General features: G+C 52.8%; 1 protein-coding gene across 5 annotated transcripts in view; it reads left to right on the top strand.

Annotated features, from left to right (window-relative positions):
* Nucleotides 1-373: 373 nt before the first annotated feature.
* Nucleotides 374-25,186, top strand: part of SLC39A11 (solute carrier family 39 member 11) — a 62,528-nt gene continuing 37,715 nt past the window's right edge. For 2 of the 5 annotated variants that reach the window (XM_059671051.1, XM_059671047.1), the window contains exons 1-3: nucleotides 2,190-2,244; nucleotides 3,001-3,119; nucleotides 7,841-7,879. In XM_059671051.1, coding sequence (XP_059527034.1) covers nucleotides 2,223-2,244; nucleotides 3,001-3,119; nucleotides 7,841-7,879 — 180 coding nt within the window. In that variant the 5' untranslated portion in view covers nucleotides 2,190-2,222. Of the gene's footprint in view, nucleotides 488-2,189; nucleotides 2,245-3,000; nucleotides 3,120-7,840; nucleotides 7,880-25,186 lie in introns of those variants that run through there. The other 3 variants (XM_059671048.1, XM_059671050.1, XM_059671049.1) reach the window with 3 other exon arrangements.

Raw genomic sequence — 25,186 nt, 5'->3', positions numbered from 1 at the left:
GGGAGCTGTGGTTTGAGGGCCAGGGACCTAGAGAATGATGCTGGTGGTGGAAGGTTCCAGCCTACCCCCCCCCCCCAACCTTCACCCGCACCCCCCACCCCCACTCCCAGACCCTCCCCGACACGGTTGATCTGCTCCCTCAGGGCATGGGACTCGGCTGTGACGTACATGATGTCAGGGACGTTCCAGAGTCTGTTTCCTTGGGATTCTGTGGCTTCCGATAAGACTGCAGTGGCTTGTACTGCGGAATGCTCCTGGCGCTTGGCCTCAGGCTCTGCTCTACCCGCCCGATCTGTTCCCGAGCCCGCAGGAGGCTGTGAACCAGAGAATTTATTCTTCCGGCGGGACCTGCCAGTCACGGCCGCGGGGCGGGGCCTGCGGCGGGGACACGTGTGCGGGAGGGAAGCAGGAAGTGACTTCGGCGGTGGAGCCGGCGAGCCGCAGCGGGGCTGATGGCAGTGGAGTGGGGGCGTGAGAGGGCAGCCTAGTGAGTCGGCTTTTCTCTCCTTCGGCGCCGGCGGGCGGGGGCCGGGGCCGTCGGGCCGGCGCGTGGGACTTGGCAGGGCCCCGCGGAGTTGGGAAGGGAGTGCCCTGGGGGCTGGAGGGAAGCCGGCGGCGTCGGCAGGTGGCAGAGGAGGGAGAAGGGGGCCGGCTGGAGGGGGTGGACCTGCCTTCCTGTGCCGGTTCTCCAGGACCCCCCTCACCCAACTTCACGGCGGGGACCCTGCAGCCAGTGGGGTCCCTGCGGTCCTGGGAGCCCAGGTGGCTGTGATTCCGGCTGCTCTGGGCCCCCTTCACCGGCCCTGGGGGTCAGCGCGCCTCCTGAACTTGACCCGGACTCTGGTTAAGGTGCAGCCGGCCTGGGATTGTGCATTTCCAACCCACTCCCCGGGGTCAGCGGCTCTGCCGACCACACCGTGCCAGTCACAGCAGCCCAAGCCCCAGCCACTTCTGTGGACCCCCTGCGGGGTCCGGCGCTGTGTGAACTCCCCCTGAGTGCCTTTCCACCTCTGCAGCGTGGCCAGCATCTTGCAGCCGACTCTGGACTCTCGGAAGCAGGGCCACAACAAGGAGAGAAAAGAAAGAAATCCCGATCAGCCCACCCTAACCCTGACTGTAGGAGAGTGCACACCCCGGGGTGGCGTGGGCACCTTTAAAGTTGGGGTGAGCAGGGAATACCCCCTTGCAGTCTAATCCAGGGTCATGACTTAGCATCCAGCTCCCAGGAAGACTGAGCCCCATTGTGGAAGCTGCTGTTGAGGTGCCGGGCGCGGACACGCCCTGTCCCCACGGTGTTACTGGTCTACCTGCTGGAGAAAGTCTTTGTTCCCTCGGGACTCTCCGCGGGCCTGGCCAGGCCTCCCAGGGCAGGGGAACCACTTCCTGAACTCTGGGTCTTGAAGTTGTTCCTGTTTCTTTTTCTTTGTTTGGTGCAGTCACTATCCTGAGTTCCATGTAGGCTGCGGGGACAGTCTGAATCTATAGGTGCCGACTGACTTGGAGGTTTCCTGGCCCCGGCTTCCTCACCTGGGCTCCCTGGGCTCACCTGGACCCACAGCCTTCCTGGGGTTGAGTCCTGGTTATGCTGCTGAGCCCAGTGCCCACCGGCCCCTTACGCCCTCCGTCAGAGTTTCCTGCCAGGGTCAGTAGAGAGAGGCAGCGTCTTTGGCCCAGGGTTGCCCGGCCTGGCAGCTGAGCCCCCTGGGGCCGAGCCCAGCCCTGTGGGAGCTGGAAGACCCGGGAGGAGCTGAATGGGCCCTTTGAGAGGCGGCCCTGGGCCCTGATGTCTGTGTGCAGAACACAGGGCTTTTCAGCACGTGGGTTCCTCCGCTCCGTAACTTTCCGCAGCGAGAGGCCGGTTCCCTGCCTGTCATCGCCGAGCGGGGACTGACGACACGCTCAAGTCCGGAGGAGGCTCCCTGAGCAAATGCAAGCGCGGATGGTCCTTCCCTTCTGTCCCTCGGTGGGCAGGGGTGTAACTGCAGCTTCGGCAGTTGGCTGGGGGCCATGTCACTGATGGCTCCCTTTCCTGGTCCTCACTGAGGGTCCTGTTTAGATAAGCTTATCCGCGGTGCCATAAGTAATTCGGCAGCATTTTCCTGGTGCCAGAGAGCCTTACTAGTATGTACGAGGAGCCAAATGTGAAAAAGCATCGTTCCGATTCTTAGGCAGCTAATGATGTGAAAGATGTGTGCAGGGACGGGAGTGGAGGATCAGCAGGCATGGAATCGAAGTTGGCAGTAGGTGGGCAACAGAAGGTACTGGATGCGATGGTAGAGGTTGGGAAAGAAGGGATTCTGGGAAGGAACCGTGTGAAGAGAGACTTGGGGCAGGACTACAGAGGCTTGTCCCAGGTGCCATCAATAATTCAGTTGAACTGGGGCCCACGCAGGGCACCCCGGTGATGGAATCACAGGCTTGAATTGTCCGTGGGCTTGTTGCAGGTCAGTCGGGGGAGTGTGCCCTTGGCAGGCCACCGGAGCTGTGGAAGGTTGGATCAGGGCTTAGTGGATGACTTTCTAGAAGGAACCTGAGCTAGTCACCTGTATTTGGAGAAGAGAGAACCGATGATTCTAATCAAGACACAGTCAGACCCGCATCACCATGGGCCTACAGACCCCACGCCTGGGGCCCAGACTTCCCGGGAGCTGGATGGTAATACATGCACCTTGATTAGATTGCAAGGACAGGAGGAACAGGCAGAGTGGGTGGGCTGGCTGCACTCAGACCCTCCCTTCCTCCAGCTCATAATCCACATTCTTGGAGCTTCTCGGGAACTGTTTCCCAGTGTCGTCACCTCTTTCCTGGTCTCCTAGATATCCCCACATCTCTGCTTCCAGAGTTAGATGAGTTCACAGAGGGATGCGTGGTGGACAGGTGCATACACCAACCCAGACACGCCAGCTCAGGCGGAGGGGGTCAGAACTCAGAACAGGTGCGAGTCACCAAAAGGGACCCCGGGCACCGCGGACACTGACCCTCTCGCTCCTCTGCACACAGCCGTATCCAGCATGCTCCGAGGCCACAGCGCTGTGTTCCAGGCCTTGCTGGGGACCCTCTTCACCTGGGGGCTGACGGCCGCCGGGGCGGCTCTCGTGTTCATATTCTCTAGTGGGCAGGTGAGTCGTCCTGTTTGGGTTCTGGAAGTTCATGGGACTCTCAGCAGGCTCTGGAGCACCTGTGCCCGCACAGCGGGGTGGCCACGCCTCCAGGGTGTGGGTGATGCTGTTCTCTCCTCTCATTTGCCCTCCTTGTCCCTCCCAGGCCTGGAGAGCAGGTGTCCCTGATCACTTGCTTCTCCCCCCGACTCAAGGGAGTGGGGAGCGAGAGGCCAGGGATTCAGCCTCCTGGAGCCCCTGCCTGGTTTCTGTCCTCCATCAGTTCCGCCCAGGCCTGGTGCAGGTGGCAGTGGGCGCTGAAGAACAGTGGGGGGGTGGGGGCGGGGCGACTGCCCTGCCCTGTGGCCTTGAGTTCACTGGGATGATTGGAAAGACGGTGGGGGGAGGAAGGGTATCTGTCCCCTCTCTCTCTCACTCCAAATACGGGGCTCCTCATTCCCTCTGCCACCCCCTTTGGGACAAATACACTCAGACCCGCCTCACTGTGGGCCTACAGACCCCACGCCTGTCCACCCACCCCCCACCTGTTTTTACTCAGCCTTATGCACCTACCCACTCATGCACCCCTGTACCTTCACATCTGTCCCTCCCCTTCTATCCCTCCTACACTCCCACCCCTCCACACATACCCCTTTCACCGCACCCTCACCCAGAACCCACTCCCCCTCTCCCCCATTCCACATGCCCCACCTCTCTCCTCCCCAGCCCATGCCCACCTCCTGGGCCTGAATTCCTTACTCTTCTTCAACCCTCTGCTCCCTCCATCCCCTAGCCCAGAGCCATCCACGGATCACTTGGTGACCGGATCACTTGGTGACGGCAATCTTCGAAATTGTAGGCGTGCTAAGGCGTCAGTGATTTCAGATCTAGTTAAACACGCAGTGAGGCGGATCTGGAAACTAAACTGTGTCTGGGAAGTTGGCGAGCAAGTCATGGTGGTGTTAGAGACCAGTTCAGCAGGTATCGATGTCAGCGATAAGATCAGACGTCCCCCTGCAACTCCTCCCTCCCCAGTGGGAGGGCTGGAGGCCAGCACACAGCCTGGCTCCCAGGTTACTATCCACAGGTAGTGAAACATTCGAAAGCCAGTCCCGGAATGGGAGCCGCCAGGGGCCAGAGGACAGGGTAACAGCTTACCTGACCCCTCCCGGTCCTGCCCCTGGGGCAGAACAGCCAGTTTCTTTTGCTTTGAGAAGCTGAGACCTGAGATGCTCTCACTGGGTCTAGCTGACCATCAGGATCTGAGTTAAAGGCCGCACTGTGATGAGTAGGACCTTGCAGCCCCATGTGGCAAGTGGGGCTCTTCGGAAGTAGGGAGCCATCCCAGAGGGGCCCCTTCCCCTTTGGAGCTGGTCAGGAGGAGGAACTGCTGAGCCCTTTCCCTGTGCGGAGGCACACAGCCGTCCCCCGAGACCACCCACTCGTCCGCTGACTCACTGGGAGGACCCACAGGACTCAGCATGTGGCTGTCCCCGTGGCTAACGCTCCTGACAGCGAAAGGACACCCGGCAGGCTCAGCGAGGAAAGACAGGCAGACTCTGGAGACCTGCGAGCCCAGGCTCCTGCCGCCCTGCCCCGCGGTGGCCCTTCCCCAGACCATTTCCATGAGTCTATCCAGGGAGGCCCATTAGAGACTCAGGTTCCTTTTTAAAAACATACATATTTTTATTGATTGCAGAGAGGAAGGGAGAGGGAGAGATCGAAACATCAATGACGTGAGAGAATCATTGATCAGCTGCCTCCTGCATACCCCCTACTGGGGACGGAGCCTACAACCCGGGCATGTGTCCTGACCAGGAATCTGAACCGTGACCTCCTGCTTCATAGGTCGATGCTTAACCACTGAGCCACGCCGGCCGGGCAGACTCAGGTTCTTATTGGGCACTGGCCACCGCTATTCTCAAGAATCTCAGAGTTGCAGGAGGAAGCGGGTGTCCCGCAGAAGTCGCTGGGTCTGTAGAGCAGGCACCGTGACCCACCCTTAGGGTTAGGAGATGGAGGGTGCAGGCTCGGGTGGGCTCTGCTAACCCTTCTGCACAGGAGGTGTGCGTGAGAGTGGAAGGGGCACGGCCTGGGGAGACAAAGGCCGCAATAGGTGTGAGTCCCCATAGTACACTCTGTCCTCCTGCGCAAACCCCTGTTTTCACTCAACTGAATGGGGGTGCGGTGAGGATCACTTGAGAGAGGAGACACTCAGACACCAGCCTCTATTACCAACATCAGTGCAGCTACACTCAGCATTTGTTTTCCTGACTTAAAAAAAATAATGTTTTAATTCTAGAAAACTTGTCAAATATAGAAAAGCTTAAAGAAATACTTTAGAAAGTTTCTCATCCTACTTCGTAGAAAGGAAAAGGCATATTTGCTCAGATTTGTTCAGTTGTATTGGAGTATGCTTAAGTAATATACGTGTCTATTTTCCTTAAGGAACAGGGATCAAATTGTATATAATGTTTCATAACCAGCTTCTCTCATTTGACATCGTAAGCATCCCTCATATCCCTAAATGTTTCTTTGATTACTTTCATTATTCTGATTACTTAAGTGGCCATGTAGTGTCCCGTCATAAAGATGTACTGCGATTCATTTACCCAGTCCTCAACTGCTGGACCATTGGGTTATGTCCTTTCTTCCTTGCTTTTAGAAAGAGTGTTATGATGAACACAAATCTTTGAGCACATGTGATTAGTTCCTTGAAATAAATATCTAAAAGTGGAATAACAGGTTTATTGACTTTAAAAAGGTGCAATGTTTCTCCTTTGAAGATCCAGATGAATGCTGCTAGGATGCGTTTCCCTGGCTTCTTTGTTGTGTCTGTTTCCCTAACTTCTTCATTAGATCTGTCTGGCTTGATCACATGAGTTGGTTAGATTAACTTGGTTCATGTCATGGAGCTGCCTACAGTGAAGAATGTCATTTGTCTGCTCACCGGGGTCAAAGCCTTCCATCCACCCCATAGTCACCCAGAGCGGGGACGAGGCTGCTCGTGGCTGGAGATGACCGACCGGACAGCTCTTGTTACCCAGCCCTAATGGGAACCTCACGGGTCAGATGAATAACACCTCAACATGCCTGTAACATGTTCACATGGCTGTAGATTATATCCCTAATTTAGGCCACTCTTTTTCTTTTTTTGTTAATCCTCACCTGAGAATATTTTTTCATTGATTTTTAGAGAGAGTGGAAGGCGAGGGAGAGACAGAGAGAGAGAAACGTTGATGTGAGAGACACATTGATTGGTCAGGGCTGGGGATCAAACTGCAACCGAAGTACGTGCCCTTGTGCGGAATCGAACCTAGGAACCTTCAGTCTGCGGGCCGATGCTGTATCCATAGAGCCAAACCAGCTAGGGCAAGGTTCCCCTTTAATCACGACCTACACCCCAACCTCCAGTGAAAGGCAATCCCTCTCCTGGCCTCCAACAGCAGAGTTGTTTTCTCTGTTTTGCTACATTATGTAACCAGAGTGGTCATATACTGTACTTTTTTCAGTGTATAAGATGCTATTTTTTTTCTAAAATCATTAGACTGAAAATCTAGGGGCGTCTTATACACGGAAGTCAGCCGAGGAGGGAGCTGTGTGGGTGCGTAGCTGCCCATACCTTGTCAAACAGGCTTCCTCCAATCATGAGCCTTATTGTTACCGACGTCAGCTGATGCCATAATTGGAGGTGGAGATGGAGAGTGTGCAGATGCAACAGGGACCGGAGCGTTCTGAGCCCATAAAGATGTCAAAAAATAAAAAGATAAACACCGGTAAGCGATTGTCTTACTCTGCAAAATTCAAACTGAATGTACTCAGCTGTGTAAGAGAGCGTGGAAATAGAGCTGCAGAGAGACAATTTGGACCTCCTCCCACTGAGCGTATGATCAGACAGTGGAGAAAACAGGAAGAACAACTCCTTAAGATGCCAAAAAAGAAGGCGGCCTTAAGAGGAAAACCCGAAAAATGTTTAAAATATCGATTTCTTAATTTTGGGTTGGAAAAGTGGGGGGTGTCTTATAATTGGAAAAATACGGTACGTAGTATGCACTCTTGGTGTCTGGCTGATTTCACCCCATTTATTTCCCAGTGCCCTGGCCGTCCCTGGCTGATTGTGTACTCCATCCATATATATTTTGTGCGTGTTCTCGTTGCCGTATGGTATTCTGTTGTGTGACTATATCCTAATGATGTACCCACTTGGGTAGTTTCTGGTTTCCGGCTCTCACACACAGTGCTGCCAGGAGCATCTCTGTCCACGTGCTTGGTGACCTCGAGTGTGTGTTCCTGTTAGGCGGCGGCTCAGGAGTGGCGCCGCTGGGTCACAGGGTGTGCCTGTGGTCACCTCCAGCGGCTGTGCCAGTGTGCACCCCCACCGGCAGCCTGGGAGGGTTTTGTTTGGTCTGCATCCTCCTCGCCAGCACTTGCCCATTTCCATCTCGGAGGCCAGCGGCTCACTAAAGGCTCACAGTCATAATTCACAGAGAATGGAAGAGGCAGCACGTGGGCCAGTGCAGGTGGGCTGCCTGGAAGAAGACTCTGATTGGCTGTGGGATGGATGGGAGGGTAAACATTTCCCCCAGCTGATTTTTTGGCCCATTTTATAAAGGCTTGGATTCAGGCGGATTTGATCCAGGTGTGGGCCGGTCTTCATTCACGTGGCTGTCTCAGGGGTTATGGTTCCCGGTCGTCCCAGGAATTATCCCTCAGAAACTGAAACGTCCTGTTTTCATTTGCAGAGGCGGATCCTAGATGGAAGTCTTGGCTTCGCTGCAGGGGTAAGTGGCATGTTATAGGAGGAAGGTAAATTGAGGCGCGTTTACTCTGACATTTCTCTGCTGACGGGTTTTTCCGGTCTCTCCCCACGTGACCAGGATGCATCTCTGATGTCCGGGTGCTAGGGGCTCCCTCTTATCACCAACCCGGTTTATTCCCGGTGTAGTTAAGGCCCCGCCTCTCTTTAGACAGCGAAAAGAGCTTGTTGGGCAGCTGGCGGAGAACTTGTAAAACAAGATAACATTTGGGAAGGGCCCAGCACAGGGCTTTGTGGGCACTAATTCAACTTCTCTTTCCTCCTCTTCCCTGTAAAAGACCTTTTGACATAGACATCTTCAAACATGTAGAAAAGTGGAGAGAGTTCTATGCACGCCAGGTACCCGCCAGCCAGCTGCAGTCATTACTGACATGAGGCTGACCTCATTTCATCTGTCTTCCCCCAACTTTCTTGGGAGGTTGGAATAGTTAGTAACAGCGAATCCCAGACAAGTAATGGCACCTGTAAATTCAGCACGCCCAGAATGCCTTGTATTTTTAAAAAATATATATTTTTATTGATTTCATGGAGGAAGGGAGAGGGAGAGAGAGATAGAAACGTCAGTGATGAGGGAATCATTGATTGGCTGCCTCCTGCACAGCCCCTACTGGGGATCGAGCCCACAACCCGGGAATGTGCCCTGACTGGGAATCAAACCGTGACCTCCTGGTTCATAGGTCGACACACTCAACCACTGAGCCACGCCGTCCAGGCTGCCTTGTATTTTTGTAAGCACAGTCACCATGGCATTAGCCATAATTCCTACTATAATCCGACACCCAGCCCACATCTCCTGCGAGCCCCGAATGAGAACTAGAGGCTGGATGAATTAGGATTCCGATTTCGGGTCTGAGCATGCCATGGCGGTGCTGTGTATTCCGGCCGTGAGTCCCATCACAAGGCGTGTGACCGGGGTTTTCCCTTTGGTTGACCGGGATGTAGTCCTTCCTCCTGTTTTAATAGTCCTGTGACGTGCAAACACTAGCCTGGGGGTGGGACCTCCCCCCACTCCGCCCTCTGTCCCCGCTTCAGAGGTCCTCTGAGTCAGCAGCTCTGTTGAGGGCACGTGGAGACACGCCCCGTGTGACACACGTGCCCCCGGAGTGTTAACAGAGTCAGATCCGGGTCCTCAGCTCCCGGTTTATCCTCTTTCTCAGAGCTGCCCGGCCAGAGAGGCCCTGATTGACAGCTGGCGCTCCTTTCTCAGGCCCCTTGCTCAGTCGCCCTCTCCCATTTCACAAAAGAAAGACACGTTCTGGCCTGATTTCCGTGTGTCTGGGTAGCACAGTCTCCACGCAGAAGCAGAGGGACCCCGAGTGTCAGTGAGGAGAAGGTGCGGGATGCTATCGCCGATCACTGCCCGCAGGTCCTGGCGCAGTTCCGCTGCCATCCTGCCCTTTGATGTGAGTCTAATCCAATTGTGAGCAGAGAGGCCCTTAAAGGCAATGTCCATGATGGGCCACAATGAGATTTGGGGCTGTAACTTGGAAGGAGTGCAGAGAACAAAATGACATTATTATAACAAAATATCTACTTTCCCCATCTTCTGTTAAATAAAAGACAAGACAAAGAAAACTAGAAATAAATTGATGCCTCACTGTTTTCTTGGAGCAACAACTACTTAGTATTTATCCACGGGTAGAGGAACAGTTGAAAAAAACAACAAGAAAACAGTCTCATCCGTGAAAATGTGCATTTCCAAGCATATTTTATTTTAACGATGATAAATCATGTATTATATTGTTGTTATGAATCTGTTCTCTAATGGTTGTAATGGTAACTCAATCCAGGAAATTGTTACTTAAGCAGCTAGAGCCCTAAGGCTCACAGGAGATTTTAACAAATGGAATTGAAATATATATAAATATATTGAAGAGAGGTGTGATAAAGACCTCAATAATATACTCTCTAGCCTAAAATCTGAATTGCTCGAGGGTAAAAGTCTATGGGGAAAGGTAATTAAATCCAAGCCAGAGGAGAAGGAATGATGCAGATTTTCCGACTTTTGAAGAGGCTGCCTGTGCATTCCGTGTGTGTAGAGTAGAACCCACGGCCAGGAACGCGCGAGGAACATAAGCGCACAGCTTCGCTGGTAGGAATTTTTAGGGGGATCACAGTGGGAGTCAAGTCCCGGTGCTGTTTAGATACAGATGAATGGCTGGTCAGACAGTTTTGTGTAAACACACCAATATTTATGCGCCAGAAATGATGTCCTTTGCAACTCCATTAACACAGATGAAAGCCTTTTAAATGTCAATTTCAAGTGAGTGATGGGGGTACCTCCTTGTAGGGGCCGCACCGACAGTCTCTGCTCTGTGCTGTCTTCATGCTTGTGCCCAGGCACCCAGGGGTCCTGTTCTGCTTCACTCTTTTAGACCAGGAGGCACTCTAAGGTTCTTGTGGCCAAAGACATAAAACAGAAGGAGACAAAGAGACAAAACCTGAGAGCATTTGTCTTCAGGACATGGAGGAACGAATTCGGGAGCAATAAAGCTCAAACACTTAAGATGTAACTTCCTTAAAACCATCATCAGACCAGTGTATTACTGTGTTCACTTAACTGTGAGCATCTAAAAAGGTTTTACTTTTTTTTTTTTCTTCTCCAATCCTCACCTGAGGAGATGTTTAGAGAGAGAAAGGAGAGAGAGAGAGAAATATCGATGTGAAAGAGAAACAGCAGTTGTCTCCCATGGGTGCCCTAATCGGGGATTGAACCCTCCACCTTTGGGTGTATGGGACGATGCTCCAACCAAATGAGCCACCCGGCCAGGGCTAAAGCAGTTTTACTTCTGATTTTTAAAGTAGTTGGTAGGGAAAAAAAGAAAAAGATTCTGAAAGTTATTTCTGTGTTTAAAAAATCAGAATAAGAGTCATTTCTTTTTCCAAATTGACCTTGAATGTGAGCTAGTCGCACAGAGGAGCTCCTGGCAGGTCACCAGATGCACAGAGGAAAGGCGGAGGGCGATGTGGAGGCAGCTGGGTCGGACTCGGGAAGCCTCAGAGGTCCTGGTGATGGGCGTGGGTTCTCATAAATGCTTCCCGGGCTCGGAAAGGCGACGGGGCCCAGGTGGCGCGAGCTGTAATGACCGCGTGTGCTCATCATGGAATCATGTGTGTTTCATGGAGCTAATCTGTTGGGCAGAACAGTGGTTCTCCACCAGGGGCCATGTTGCTCCCCAGGGGACAGTTGTCATGTTGGGTTGTCACAACTGGCATCTAGTGGGTAGAGGCCAGGAATGCTGCTGAACACCCCATGATACACAGGATCTCCCCCCTGACACCCCCCCCCCCCAAAGAATCATCCAGCTCCAAGTGTCAGTTTGCCAAGCTGAGGAACCCTGGTCTAGAGAATTCCAATGTATCATCTCTAGTCACAGTGTGGAATGTCTAAAAATTCAGGTGTTTTCCAAGTTTAAAAAAGGAGGAGGAGGAGGAGGGGGAGGAGGAAGCCCCCTTGCTTCCCAGAGGTCAGCAGTACTAACCCCGAGCTCCTTGGAGAGTTTTTATGACTCACTTACAGAGCATGGGGGCAGCTCACCGTGCTGTAGTGCCCGGATCTGAAGGACGCTGCGTCCTCAGCACAGCTCGGAGACGCCTCGAGTAAATATCTCGGAAAAGCGAAAACCAGCCATCGGTCAGTTGCCTGGGGTCCCATGGCACCTTGCACAGGCGTGACATGTTTCTACGGTCAGTTGTGCATGCATTTATGTATGTGTCGTATGTGCATTGACATATTTAATATGATGCTGCAGTGACATGCTTATACAATATTTACCTGTGCCCTGAAGCAAGGGTTTTGGTGAGAGAGATTCCTGGCATAAGCGTCCTGTGTGTTTGAAACGGGCTTAACCATATGCTTTACAGTTTGTTTGTTTTTCGCATCAGCAGGACCTTGGAAGCAGGAACAGTCCTCCTTAAATGACTGTCCTTAAAATCCATTTGCTTGTTTGTCTCTTGACTCCTTAAATCACCGTCCAAGTCTCTAGTAATCACTGTCTTTTTCTTCCCAGTGCCTGGGTCTGGCCTGACTTTTGCCTGAGGCCTGGAATTAGTGGGGAGGGATGCTACCATTAGAAAGAAGCAGGATGGTCATTATTCCCTATTAGAGTCCCCCAGCAATGCAGCCTTAAAGCCGGAGGAGAGTTGAGATGACGATGATAACTGATATTGTTTATCGAGTCCTCACTCTGTACAAGGTGCTCTGGCAAGCACTGTGATCGTCTCGTTTAATGTTCATAGCAGCTCTATGAGGTGCATACCAGGTGCAATTATGTACCCCCATTCCGCAAATGAGGAAACTGAGGCACAGTGACTATAAATAAATGGTTCAGGATTACATACTGAGCAGAGCTGGTATTTCAACCCACCGTCTGACTGTAGAGCTCCCCCTATTTTAAAAACAAAATTTTTTAAAAATTGATTTCAGAGAGGAAGGGAGAGGGAGAGGGAGAGAGAGAGAAACATCAATGATGAGAGAGAATCACTGATCGGCTGCCTCCTGCACACCCCACGCTGGGGATCCAGTTTGCAACCCAGACATGTGCCCTGACCTGGAATCAAACCGTGACCTCCTGGTTTATCGGTTGACGCTCAGCCACTGAGCCACGCTGGCTGGACCTAATGGAGGTTTTGAATGTGAGGTCTTTTGGACACACTGACATGGGCCGGGCCACAGCCTGAGTACCAGGACGGTGGGGAAGGAGGGTGCTAAACTGGTTCTCTGTTTCTGAGCCAGGATTTTCCTCTTTGTAATGCTGAGAGAGGCAAAGGGCCCCAAGATCACCTCCGAGGGCCTCCTGGATTCTACTCTCTGCACATTTCTTGTTCTGCACTGGGATGCAATGGCCTGGGAGGCGGTGCTTATGTGTTTTAGGGCAAGGCTGCCCTTTCAGTGGGCAGTCAGTGCAGGAGTGGGGCGGTGGACCAGGCTTAGCTGGGTGGGACCTGGAGCTACCAGTCCCTGGGGCTGTCATGTGACAAGCTCAGTGCAACCGGGTGCGTGAAGGCCGTGTGGGGAGGGGCCTTCACTCGGAGGGACTGTCACAGCCTTGCTCCAGGCCTCTTGGCACAGTGGTGAAGGGGCACCTGCCTCTTCTGCCACCTTTGCTTCCTACATAATGATGCTGCAAGATGAGGAAACTGACACTGTAAACGCTCCGTAATCGAGGGTTGGAACCCTTAAGGTTTGTGTGTCTCGGCATTTTATTTGTAAAGATCTCAAATGGCCAGTTTCCAGTGGGAAATGTCTCAACTAAGATGAGCGTCCTCCAACCACACCAGGCACGGGCAGGGGACACTGAGCACATCGTAGGAGACACGCCTGACTTGGCCCAGCACTCCTGGCACCCAAACACTAGTGGTTCTTGTGAGCACAGGAGCGGCGTGGTGACAGCTCTGTCCCCTGGCAACATGTGCCAGCAAGACCTTCCCTCCATGCGCGTCCTGACCGCGGGCTCCGCGCTGGGCGGAAGGCAGTCTTGTTGCAAGATGGGGTGGCGAGGGAGAGAGGGAGGTAGGAGAAAGGGACGAAAACCATGCAGGAGACAGATGACTATTATTTTATTATTGTATTTTTCTCTTTCTAATTTCATGCTTCAGATTTCCAATGTCATTATAAACTGCGCAGGGGAAGGAAATGACACAGCTCACCCTCTGTCCCCATTGATGGAAAAACAATATTTGTCTTGGCGGAAGAGTTGGCGTGTGCTCTCTTGTCTCCGCTGAGCATCCGGGTGATGTGGCCCTGAGGCCCTGGGATGGTCCTTCCCTGTGTGCTCCCCTCCTTCCCCTTGTTCACCCCCAGGCTGCCTTCACCCCCAGACTGGAAACCTGCCTCCCTTTCCTTCCGTCTGCCTCTCCTTCCAGGCCTGGCCTGGCCTGCCGTGTAGATCGGGCCGGGGCATTCCCCTTGGCTCTGTCCGCTCCTCTTCCCTGCCCCTCGTTTCCATGAAGGAGAGAGAGGTGGGAGTGTCTGTAGGTGAAGAGCAGGAGGTTACAAAGGGCCTAGAGATTAAGTAGTCAGAGACGCGAGAGCCCCGAATCACAGTAACCTCTCTCTGTAGGAACAGGGAGATGTTTAATAGATATGCTTTTAAGATGATTGGCACATTTTTCATTCATTCATTCATTCATTCATTCAGCGATTAATGAGAACCTGCGTATGCCAGGCGCTGTGTGAGTGCCGAGGATTTGAGGAAGTGCTAGGAGCCCGTTTCAGTCCGATCTAGTCACGAGGTGGGCACCCTCCAGGAGCCCACATCTGCCCCACCTGTTTTTTGCAAATACAGTCAGTTCTCCTTATCCGCAGTTCCATTTCCCACGGTTTCAGTCAACCGCAGCCCGAAAATATTACACGGAAAATTCCGGAAGGAAAGAATTCATAAGTTTTAAATTGCATGCCGTTCTGAGTAACGTGATGAAATCTCGCATCGGCTCCATCCTGCACGGGACGTGAGTGCTCCCTTGGTCCCGCGTCTCCGCGCTGCAGGTGCTCCCTGCCTGTTGGTCACTGAGGGCCTGGGTGCTCAGATCGACTGTCGTGGGATCACAGTGCTTGGGTGCGAGTCGCCCCTGTTTTACTCAGTTATGGCCCCAAAGCACAGGCGCAGTGATGCTGGCGCTCGGATAGCCCCCCCTTGCACGGGGGAGTCCAAGGGGAGGCTGCTGCCTCTTCTCCAGCCCCCCAAAGAGAAGCCGGAAAGCGCTTCCTCTCGGTGAGGAGGGAGAGCTCTGGGCTTCATAAGGAAAGAACAGGATTCGGTGCTGAGGTTGCTGAGATCGACAGCGAGAACGAGTCTTCCGTCCGTGAAATTGTGAAGAACTTTGGGTGGGTTTTGCTGGCTCAGCTCAAACTGCAGACATTACCGCCACAGGGCATGGTAAGTGCTTAGCGGAGATGGAAAAGGCATTAAATTTGTAGGGCAAGACAGGAACAGAAAACGTGTTCGATTGATGGCCGCGTGCTGCACCAGAAAGCACAGAGCCTCTATGAAGACATCAGCAGGGGTTCCCCGCCCCCCGAACCGAGGGACCACATTCACATAACTTTTATTCCAACATATTGTTATAATTGTTCCGTTTTATTAGTAGTTATTATTGCTCATCTCCTACTATGCCTAATTTATAAGTTAAACTTCATTACAGGTTTGTATGTGTAGGAAAAAACATAGCATGTATGGACCATTCGAGGTTCCAGGTGTCCGCCGGGGGTCTTGGATGTATCCCTGTGGTGGGGGGGTGTGCCTGTAGAGCTATTTATTGGAACCCACCCTTGCCATTTGTTTCCATATTGTCTGTGGCTGCTTGTCCGTTACAGCGGCAGAGTTAAGTAGCTACAATAGGACTGTGTTGCCCACAAAGCCTACGTTACTTACATTCTAGCCCTTTCCAGAAGTTTGCGAACCCCTGATCTGGTCTATGGCAGGGTTTTCTGAAGCCTGGTGGCAGCACGAACAGCCTGTGACCTCAAAGGTCTCGGAATCTCTCTGGAATGTCGGGGGTTCCCAAGGAGGTGATTTCCCGGGGGCCTGGCTTGGCGGTGGGTCCTCAGTCCTCCCACAGGGCGGCCCAGCCTTCACTCATGACTTAGATGCCGCTGCTCCCCCTTTGCCGCGTGGGCCTGGCTTTGCAGGGACGTGTGATGGGTTGTGTGGTCACCGTCACTCCATTCTCCTTGCTCCAGGAGGCACACTGTGTCGAGACAGGTGGCCCAGGCGCCATGTGAGACTGTGAAATGAGACTGGGTTTCCCAGCTCCAACCAGACCCGAGGCTGCCGCTGTCATTAGCACCCCTGGCCTAGCGCGGCGAGCTCGCTTGGCTGAGCATCCTTTGCAGTTTGGTTTTAGGGCACGCTCTGGCTTCGGGGAAGCCCCCTGCCTTCGGATGCAGTGGTTCGACACCCTGGCTGCACGTTGGGATCCCCTGGAACGATTGAAAAGCCCAGCGCCCCAACACACCCTGGACTAAGTACGTCAGGATATCGGGGGCTGGGGTGAGGCTTGAGTAGTTTCTAGAGTTCCCAGGTCATGCAGCATGAGAGCCCTTCTTCAAGTGAAGACTGTGGCTTAATACAGGGTGAGCTGGTGTTTGGGAAAAGCAGGGTCCGTGAGGCTCTGGGGCTGAGAACCCAAATGACCGCTATGTAGGGCTGGGGTCAGGGTTAGAGGAACACGCGTGGAGCATGGGCCTTGGGACTTGCACGGGGGAGTCCAAGGGGAGGCTGCTGCCTCTTCTCCAGCTACAGCCTGTCTGCTGCCAGCCCCCCTGGCGGCCCCCCATGTACGTGGCTCCCACGGCTGGTTGATTTTGATAGCAGCCTCGGGGCGAGGGGCAGTTTAGTTCTGTCAGATTTCATTTCCCAGTTGGTCAGGTGATCCCGGCCCCCTGCCTGCTGGGAACCCGGGGTCCCCCTCTGGGCTCCCTGCGCCGGCAGAAGGGCGGGAGGCAGGGTCTCTACTGCTTGCGTTTAAATTCAGCACCATCCTTACTGGATCACACGCTGTGTCTGAAACGTCTCCGGGCTGGCGGGGCCTCAGGGAGTCCTCGCAGGCGTCCCTCTGCCATCAGATGAGGTGGGGCTCACCGAATCCAGACAGACGGTGGGAGTGTAGCTTGTTCCCAACGACTTGGGGAAGCAAGACTTCACACTTTCTTTTTTTAAAATATATTTTTATTGATTTTTTACAGAGAGGAAGGGAGAGGGATAGAGAGTTAGAAACATCGATGAGAGGGAAACATCAATCAGCTGCCTCCTGCACACCCCCTACTGGGGATGTGCCCGCAACCAAGGTACATGCCCTTGACCGGAATCGAACCTGGGACTCTTCAGTCCACAGGCCGATGCTCTATCCACTGAGCCAAACCAGTTACGGCCACACTTTCTTTTCTTTTTCCTTTTTGGTAACCTCACTGAGTGTTTAGCTAGTGGTTAGAATTGTATCTAATCTAAATGCCTTCTGCTGCAATTTAAATACTAAGACGGCAGCTGACATGCTTTCTCACAGGCATCTTAGTACAAATGACATTAAAAAGCATTTATTGAGCTTCCGTTCTTTCGAACGGTATTCTGAACGCAGGGATCAAAGTTAACATATGTTAGGTTTTGTCCTTTAGCCTTCGTGTGACAAGAGCGAATCTATGCGTGTTATTAACACAGGTGCTTTGTGGAAGGGCTGCTGTGGGCTTGCATATTCTTGCCTTTCAGCCGTGGCTTGCTCACAGGGAGGGAGAAGAACCAGGGATCAAAGCTTTGTCCCCCAGCCGGCGTGGCCCAGTGGTTGAGTGTCGACCTCTGAACTAGGCGGTCCCAGTTTGATTCCCAGTCAGGGCACATGCCCTGGTTGTGGGCTCCATCCCCAGTGGGAGGCGTGCAGGAGGCAGTCCATCGATGATTCTCTCTCATCATTGATGTTTCTATCTCTCTCTCCCTCTCCCTTCCTCTCTGAAATCAGTAAAAATATATTTTTTAAAAAAAGCTTTGTCAAGGACCTGTGCAGTTTTAGAAATGGCCCAAATGCGTGTTCTGTTTGCAGAATAGCCACGTTTTCTTCCTTGGAGAGCGCCTGCCCAGAATGTGGGAGCAGGGAGAGAATTGTCTTCAGGCCAATTCAGTGAGCACCAACTGTGTGCAGGGCATTATGGGGAGGATGCAAAGAAGAAAGGGATAGCCCCTCCCTGCAGGGGGCTTGAGGTAGGGCATTCACCTGTAATCATGAGACCGGTCAGCAGGTGGTTGTAAGAAGGTGATGGGCAAACGGTGATGGGAACCCAGGCCCTGGGAGGATACTTCTAGGTGGGGAAGTAGAGAGGACTTCTTCATGGATGAAGCTCAGGTCGGAAGAACAGGATACTTTGAGGATGTTGGCGGGGGTGGGGGGGAGGGTGGGGAGGGGGAGGGAGGGGAAGGAGATGAACTATAGGCAGAAAGAACTGCCAAATGGAAGCGTAAGCGTGGAGAATACAGGGCTGTTGAAGGAACGGCAGTTGGTTTGGTTGGGAGGAGAGGCCAGAGACGTCGATGGCGATGGCGGCTGGGTGTGGACAGCCTGGGGTCTCATGGAAGAACATTCCTGTTTTGTTCTCTAGATCGGTGGGGGGATGCTGGAGGTGTTTGAGAGGGGGACACGATCAGAGCTGTACTTCCAGGAAGCGAGTTTCGTGGGTAGCAAGTGGCACAGCCATTGGGAATGTGCGGGGGGCGGGGGGGTGGGCTGATGGTGGAGAGGCAGGCTGGAGGCCCAGGTGTTACTTCAGGGGGTGCCTTGACTCGTTAGAGGCCTTGACCTTGGGGAGAGGCAGAGGAGTTAGGAAGGGAGAGGGCAAAGCACACTGCCGCTGGAGAACTGAGGAATTGGCAGCCCTTTGATGGTGACGGCAGCCAAAGAGGTTTAAGCCCATCACGGGTGCCCTGTTCCTGGGCCGCTTCCCCCGGGGCTGTTGGAGAATTTGGCATCACCCCCCGGCTTATGGACTGAGGGGGGGACTCTACCAGAAATGGGGAGGCTGGGAGTTGCGGGGGGCCGGGGGGGAGTCTCTTAGATTTACATCAGGCCTCTCTCATTTGAGTACTTTGGAATCTGTGTGTTGGGGTGGCTGGTCTCCATGGCAACTAGGTACCTACAGCTTGTGGTACTGATGGGGTTGTTTCCTGCTGCTCTGCTTAGGATTAGGCTTGGCTGAGAGTAACTGAGACCAGGAAAACAGGGGCTTAAATTAGAAAGCCTCTTGGGTAGAAGAAATCCAGAGAGGGGGGGCTGGGAACGTAGGAGTCCCCAGGGATCCAGACTTCTTGTTTGTTCACTGCTTTGCCCCAGAGGCGAGCCTTTGTTTTCCCATCTCTTTGCATCAGCCAGGTTCACGGATGATTGAAAACCTACTCAGCCTGGCCTAAGGAAGAAAGTGAAGGGAAGAGCCAGTTCAGCTGAAATATGCAGATGCAGAGGTGTCCTCAGGGCCTGGTTTCTCCGTCTCCTGGCTCTTCCTTCTTCTGTGTGGCTCCACCTTCAGATAGCCGATCCCATCCTCTCAGGCTCAAGCCTGGAGGAAGGTCTTCCTTCCATAGTTCAGACCAGCGGTCGCCAACCGGTGGTCCACGGCCCACTGGTGGTCCGTGAGGTCCGAAAGATTGGCGACCGCTGGTTCAGAGGATCTTGGAATTGAGTTTCACGGGCAGAGAGTAACTGGCCCGACTTGGATTATGTGTTCATCCCTGAATACTAATCCTTGTTGCCATGGGAATGTGATGTTAACTGGTCAGGTCTGGGCTACTATCTCCCTCTGCCCCACCCCCTATTAGATAACATGACTAACAGTGGAGGAAGAGATGAATAGATATTCACTAGCCAATATACAGCCAACATCCCCCACACGTCTGTGTCAGTTAGAAACCACCCCAAACTTAGTGGCTTACGTCAACAACCATGGGTCATTTCTTATGATTCTGGGTTGGCTGGGCTCCGCTGGGAGGTTCTTCTGCAGTCACTCAATGAGGCTGCAGACATCTGGCAGCTTGCCTCGGCTGGAGGCTGTTAGAGGGCTCACACACAGGTCTGGGCCGTGGTGCTGCCTGTTGGCTGGGCCTCCGTCCACACGGTGGCTCACGGGTCAGTAGTGGCGCGCAGGCTTCCTTACATGACTGTGGAATGCAAGGTCTCAGGAGGCCTGGACCCTGGAGCTGTCACAGAGTCACTTCTGTCACACTCGATTGGCCAGAGCCAGTGACAAGGCCCACCTAGATTCAGTGGGTGGGGAAATGCTCTCCAGATCCCGGTGGGAGGAGCCTGCAACATAGCCTGGCTCTGCCCTGGCATCTGCCGCCTCCCCTTCCAAGGTGACGCCTGCTGGCATCCTTCCAGAATCCTGTTCCTTCATTGTGGCCACTGCCAGCAGGCGCAGGCCGCCTCCACGGCCTCTCCCTTCCTCTCTTCTCCATTCTGACCCTCAGCTTCCCATCCACTGAGAGGAACGCTGGCCCTGTAGGTTTCCATTCTGTTTCCTGACTTAAACGCCCGAGGAGGGATCCGAAGGCCCAGCAAAGCTTTATTTGTTCTCTGAAAGCAGCCCAGAAGCAAAACCTTTCTGGGCCCAGGTCAGTCCTAGGTGTCCTGGTCTCCGGAGGGGAAAGGATTTGGGCTAAACTCCTCTCCGTACCAGGGCTGTGCTGTTCTGGAAGCAAGAATGAGCTGTTGGGCGAGGTGGCATCCTGCAGCAGACAGTCATGCAACCTCCCTGGGATCTCTCCATCACACCCCCTCCTGAGAGTGGGTGCGTCCGGGCTGTGGGCTCCGATGGGGCCAGGAGAAATGCCTCGGATCGTGTGGGTTTCTTCACTGCACCTCTGTGACTGTGACTGTTTTTTTAAGGATAACAAATTCTCTTTCCAATTCAGGCTCCCATCTTCTTCCCGGTTTGCAGGGAGTCTGCGTCTGTTACGAACGTGACGTATAGGGTTGAAGAGCGTTTTGCTGAGGTCAGGGCAGTGAGGAGGCAGCCCGTCCGGTGGTTCTCGGGTGGGGGTGGGGGCAGCGCAGAGGGAAGGTGCCAACCTGTGATTTCTGTTCATTTCACTGCCCCTGTGAGCGTGGTGCCAAACGTGGAGGCCGCGGAGCTGTAATCATGGGTGGAGGAGCCTTGCTGGCTGCCTGTCTCTGGGCCTGGGGAGGGCTGGGTGCAGGAGGGAACTAGGGGTTTTCGTGGCCTCACTGCACCCCCTCTCACCCCGAGGGAGTGCTGCCTTCTCTGCGGTGAGGAGCCCTTCTCTGGGCAGCCGAGCCGGGACGCAGAGCTCTGCTCCTCCGCAGCAATGATGAGAGTGTTTGGGCTCAGACGGGGAGCGGGGCCCTTGGGTTGTATTTCTGGCTGAGCCGCCTACAATCCCTGTGATTAGCGGCAAGTCCTGTTACCTCCTGGCTTCTCATACCTCCAAGGACCCTGAAGTCCCTGCCCCTCCTACCTCCTGCGAATAGTGGGAGGACAAATCCGGCCCCACTGTCCAATCTTCTGTGCCCTCCGGGGCAGGGCTGCACACAGGGAGGCAGACGCCGTCATAGCTGCAGTGGGAGCTGGTCTGTGCTCTCAGGGTGCCCTGACCGTTGTTGTTTTTTAAAATCCTCGCCCGAGGATATTTTTCCATTGATTTTTAGAGAGAGTGGAAGGGGAAGAGAAGGGAGGGAGTGAGGGAAGAAATCCAATTAGGGCCCAGGATTGAGCCTGCAACCAAGGTACATGCCCTTGACTGGGAATTGAAACCATGTTCCTTCAGTCTGAGGGCCGACACGCTAGCCACTGAGCCAAACCAGCCAGGGCAGGCGGCCTTGACTTCTAATCCCGCACCTGCCTTTGGCTCGGGGGCCCTGTTTCCCCAGACTGGCCCAATAGCTGACAGAATAGAACCCCAGGCCCCCGGAGCTTCAGGACTTACCTGTGCATAGATTTTGTTCTTTCCCTTCCTGTAGCGTCTCTTCGGAAACCTCTCTGTTTCTGAAGCTCTGGTCTTCGTGTGAAGAAATGAGCCACGACAGCCCTGGGGGCTAAGTGAGTTAGTTCCCCGGGCCGGTGGAAAAAATTTGTATCTGTTAAACGCACAGACAAGGGGAAAACAGATTAGTATCGTATTTAAGGAAGGAGGAAGGGGCACAGAGTCATCGCCTGTGTCCAGGCTGTAAATAGATTACCGGTTTGAATTTGCGGAGCCCTTTGCAATTATGCATGAAGACATCCATGGGTGGGAGCGTCCGTAAGCTGACTGCAGGGAACACTTGCATCTGATGGGCTCATGAGCCCCAGATATTATCAGGTGACATTGGTTTATTGCTTTATATTTTCCAAAGCACGCTCCCATCCATCACCTCACCTGACCCTCAGGGTGATCCCGTAGCTGTAGGTTTTCATTATTTGCATATGATGGATGAGGGCCGAGCTGTGTTCCAGGATGGACTCCTTTGTCTGACCTGGCCATGGGATGTAAGGCGGTGGGGAAAAGAAGGGGCCCCCCATGGTCCTCTCGCACCCTCCCCCCACCCCTCGGTGGCAGGCACTGTTTCAGACTCTGGGGCTAAAATGCTGTAAACAGTGAACAGAGATTCCTGTCCTCGCGGACTGCCATTCTAGCAGAGAGTCACGTGATAAGCAACCTGTACAATAAAACACACAGCATGTCAGACAGAGGTAAGTGTGATGGAGCACCATAAAGAGACAGAGGAGGAGAGAGAGTGTGTCCTGGCAGGGGTGGGAGTTCTGGGTATTGCGATCTTAAGAGGAGTGAATCAGTAAAGGTGCTAGGAAAGCACTCCTGACACGTGGGAGGCTCACAATACTTTTTTTTTTTTTGATGTAGTGAACAAATAAATGTTCAAATGGGTAGATGGATGAATGGAGGATGAATGGGTGGATATGGATGGATGGATGGTGGATGGGTAGATATGGATGGATGGGTGGGTGGTTGGATAGATATGGATATATGGAAGGTTGGATATGAATGGGTGGGTGGATGGATGGATATAGATGGATGAATGGATATGGATGGATGAATGGATATGGATGGATGGATAGATATGGATGGATGGATAGATATGGATGGATGGATGGATGGATGGATGGGTATAGATGGATGAATGGATATGGATGGATGGATATGAATGGATGGATAGATGGGTTGATATGGATGGATGGATGCATGCATGGATGATGGGTGGAAGGATATGGACGGATGGGTGGATGGATGGATATAAAGGATGAATAGAGGTGGATAGATGGATATGGATGGGTAGATGGATGGATGATGGGTGGGAGGAGATGGATGGATGGAAGGAAGAGGCGGATGAGGCCTACTCCCTCTAAGTCTGTGCCTTCTTTGAGGGCCTTAGTATGCCTGAATATTTTCACACTCCCCCGCCCTTATCATGAGTCAGTGCGGAGCACCCTAAGTGGGACCTCATCTCCTGTGGCCCCTGGAGAGGGTAGCCCCTCCCTGCTGGAGAGAGCCAGCACCCAACTGGCTGGGGCAGGATGCTCCTGCCGCTGTGTAGGTGGCGTTGGGAAGTAGATTGGCGAAGGGAGAGTCTGTCTTATCGCTATTCCACCTTGGCCTTCTTGTCACAACCCAGTTCCCAAAGCCTTGGTGGTTTGTCTGCTGCATCTGCCTGGGAACGTGGCCGAGTTTTCTCCTTAAAGAAACAGAACATCTCGTTTCCCCACCGTAGCCCACCTTGACAAGCACCTGTAGCTCTGCATGCTTTTCTGTGTAGCTGTTGTCTGTGGACTCCAATTGCTTGCTCACTTCTTCCTTCCCAAACTAGACGCATCTAGAAGGCAGGGGCTGTCTTGCTCACTGTTGAGCATCGGCCCCCAGCACAGGGATTGGAACAGAGTGGACATTTGGGAATATTTTTGAAGTTCGTGGTGTGTGCGGCAGAGGTTTCCTTGGGGTTGGCTGCCTGTAAGCCCGCCCAGTTTCTCCGGAGCTTGTGTGCACGCCGGTTTCCATCCCTGGGACATCAGAACGAAATCTCAGCCAGCAGGCAGCAAGAAAGCCCTCCCCACCAAGTCGATAAGGAAGCCGATCCTTCTGGTTCTCCCAGTGAAGGAAGAAACTAATTGAATGTAAGCTCATTACATCTCCGAAGCATAATTTCCCCAATTATGATGAACGTCACAGGATGTGGTCATGCCAGGAAATGTCTCAATCTGTCAGCGGCTGGGGTGAGCCAAGGGCAGGGGCATTGGGCCCCCAGGGGCGGGGTCTTTTTCTGGTGGACACGTGCTCTGCTGTTCTGATGAGCCCTGGAGCCATCTTGCTTGGGTTTGATCCTGGTTTCTCAGCTGGTTACTTGGGTGAGCTGGGGCTTGTTCCTTAGACTGTGTAAGCCTCAGTTTCCTCATCTGTAAAGTGGAGATAATTGTCTCCTTTACAGAGTTGTGCAGGCGAATAAGTGTATTTGGAGTACTTAGCATAGTGGTTGCCACTTAGTAAATGCCCGATACATCTCTTTTTTAAAAAAATATATTTTTATTGATTTCAGAGAGGAAGGGAGATGGAGAGAGAGACAGAAACATCAATGATGAAAGAGAATCATTGATCTGCTGCCTCCTGCATGCCCCACCCCCCACTGGGAATTGAGCTCGCAACCCCGGGCATGTGTCCTGACCAGGAATCAAATCTGGGACCCTTCTGTCCATAGGCTGATGCTCTATCCACTGAGCAAAAGCAGCTAGAACCCCATACATCTTGATTATTATCTGACATCAAGGGAAATATGGTGTAGGACACACGAGGACTCGGGTTGGTGTAAGTCAGTGAACTTGGGTATTATGGTTTTAGATCCCTCTTAGTCATCCCCAATTGATTGTCTTTTCCACTTGACCTTCTGCGTACTTCCTTGTTTATATATAATTTAAAAGAATGGAATCACACCGCACATCATGTTTGAAAACATGTCCCTTCCCTTCATAGGTCCTGAAGTCTTTCTTATTTGGTGGATGCGTGGCACTTCATCACACAAACTGGCCACCATACTGGTTTTCACCTTTATCGAGGTACAACTGGGTTACACTAAAGTGCACCTGTGCCTGTGATATTTTTCACTAATGACTTTTGTTGGGTACTTAAGTTGGGCTCTATATTTTGAGTCATGGTTTATATTTATCAGGGTAAGAGAGACACCATCTAGAAAGAGCAAATGTTCATAAAAGGCTTACACAGGGGGGAAAAAAGCCGTTTCACCCCCATGGTCCCATCTTTTCTGGAAGTAACCATTTGTCGGTTGCTTGAGAAAATTTCCCCCACATTTCTAAATAACTTCCTCCTGCAATCCCTTGATTTGGAAACCCGTGCCCTTCGGCTCTGGCCAGTGCTGCTTTATGTCCCTTTAATGGTCCCCCCCGCGGGTCCTCTGTTCTCTCTTTATTAGTCTTATTAGTTGGCTCTTGGACTTCCTGGACGAGCCTCTCATTTTCCTCCCTTTTCGCTTGTTATTTCATAATCGCTCTGCTGTTGAGTTCTGCATGGTGGGAAATTGCATTGACTTTAACTCCATAAAAAGAGCCAATGTTTCTTTTTTGTTTTGTTTTCATGGTTTCAGTTTTTGAAAAGTCTTGTTTTGCCTGTTTTTCCCCCTCCGGCGTTCTGGCCTTTTTCATAGATTTCTTTCATGCATTCCTATCCCTCTCCCATTAATAACTGTTTTTTCCCCCCCTCTTTATAAGTGTTCCCTCCCTGAATTCCTGGGGTTCCTTCTGAAACCCTTCATTTTTCCTGTTTGGTTATTTTCTCTCATA

This window comes from Myotis daubentonii, chromosome 16 (assembly GCF_963259705.1).
Source record: "Myotis daubentonii chromosome 16, mMyoDau2.1, whole genome shotgun sequence".
Classification (NCBI taxonomy): Eukaryota; Metazoa; Chordata; class Mammalia; order Chiroptera; family Vespertilionidae; genus Myotis; species Myotis daubentonii.
This window is presented reverse-complemented; position numbering and strand designations above follow the sequence as displayed.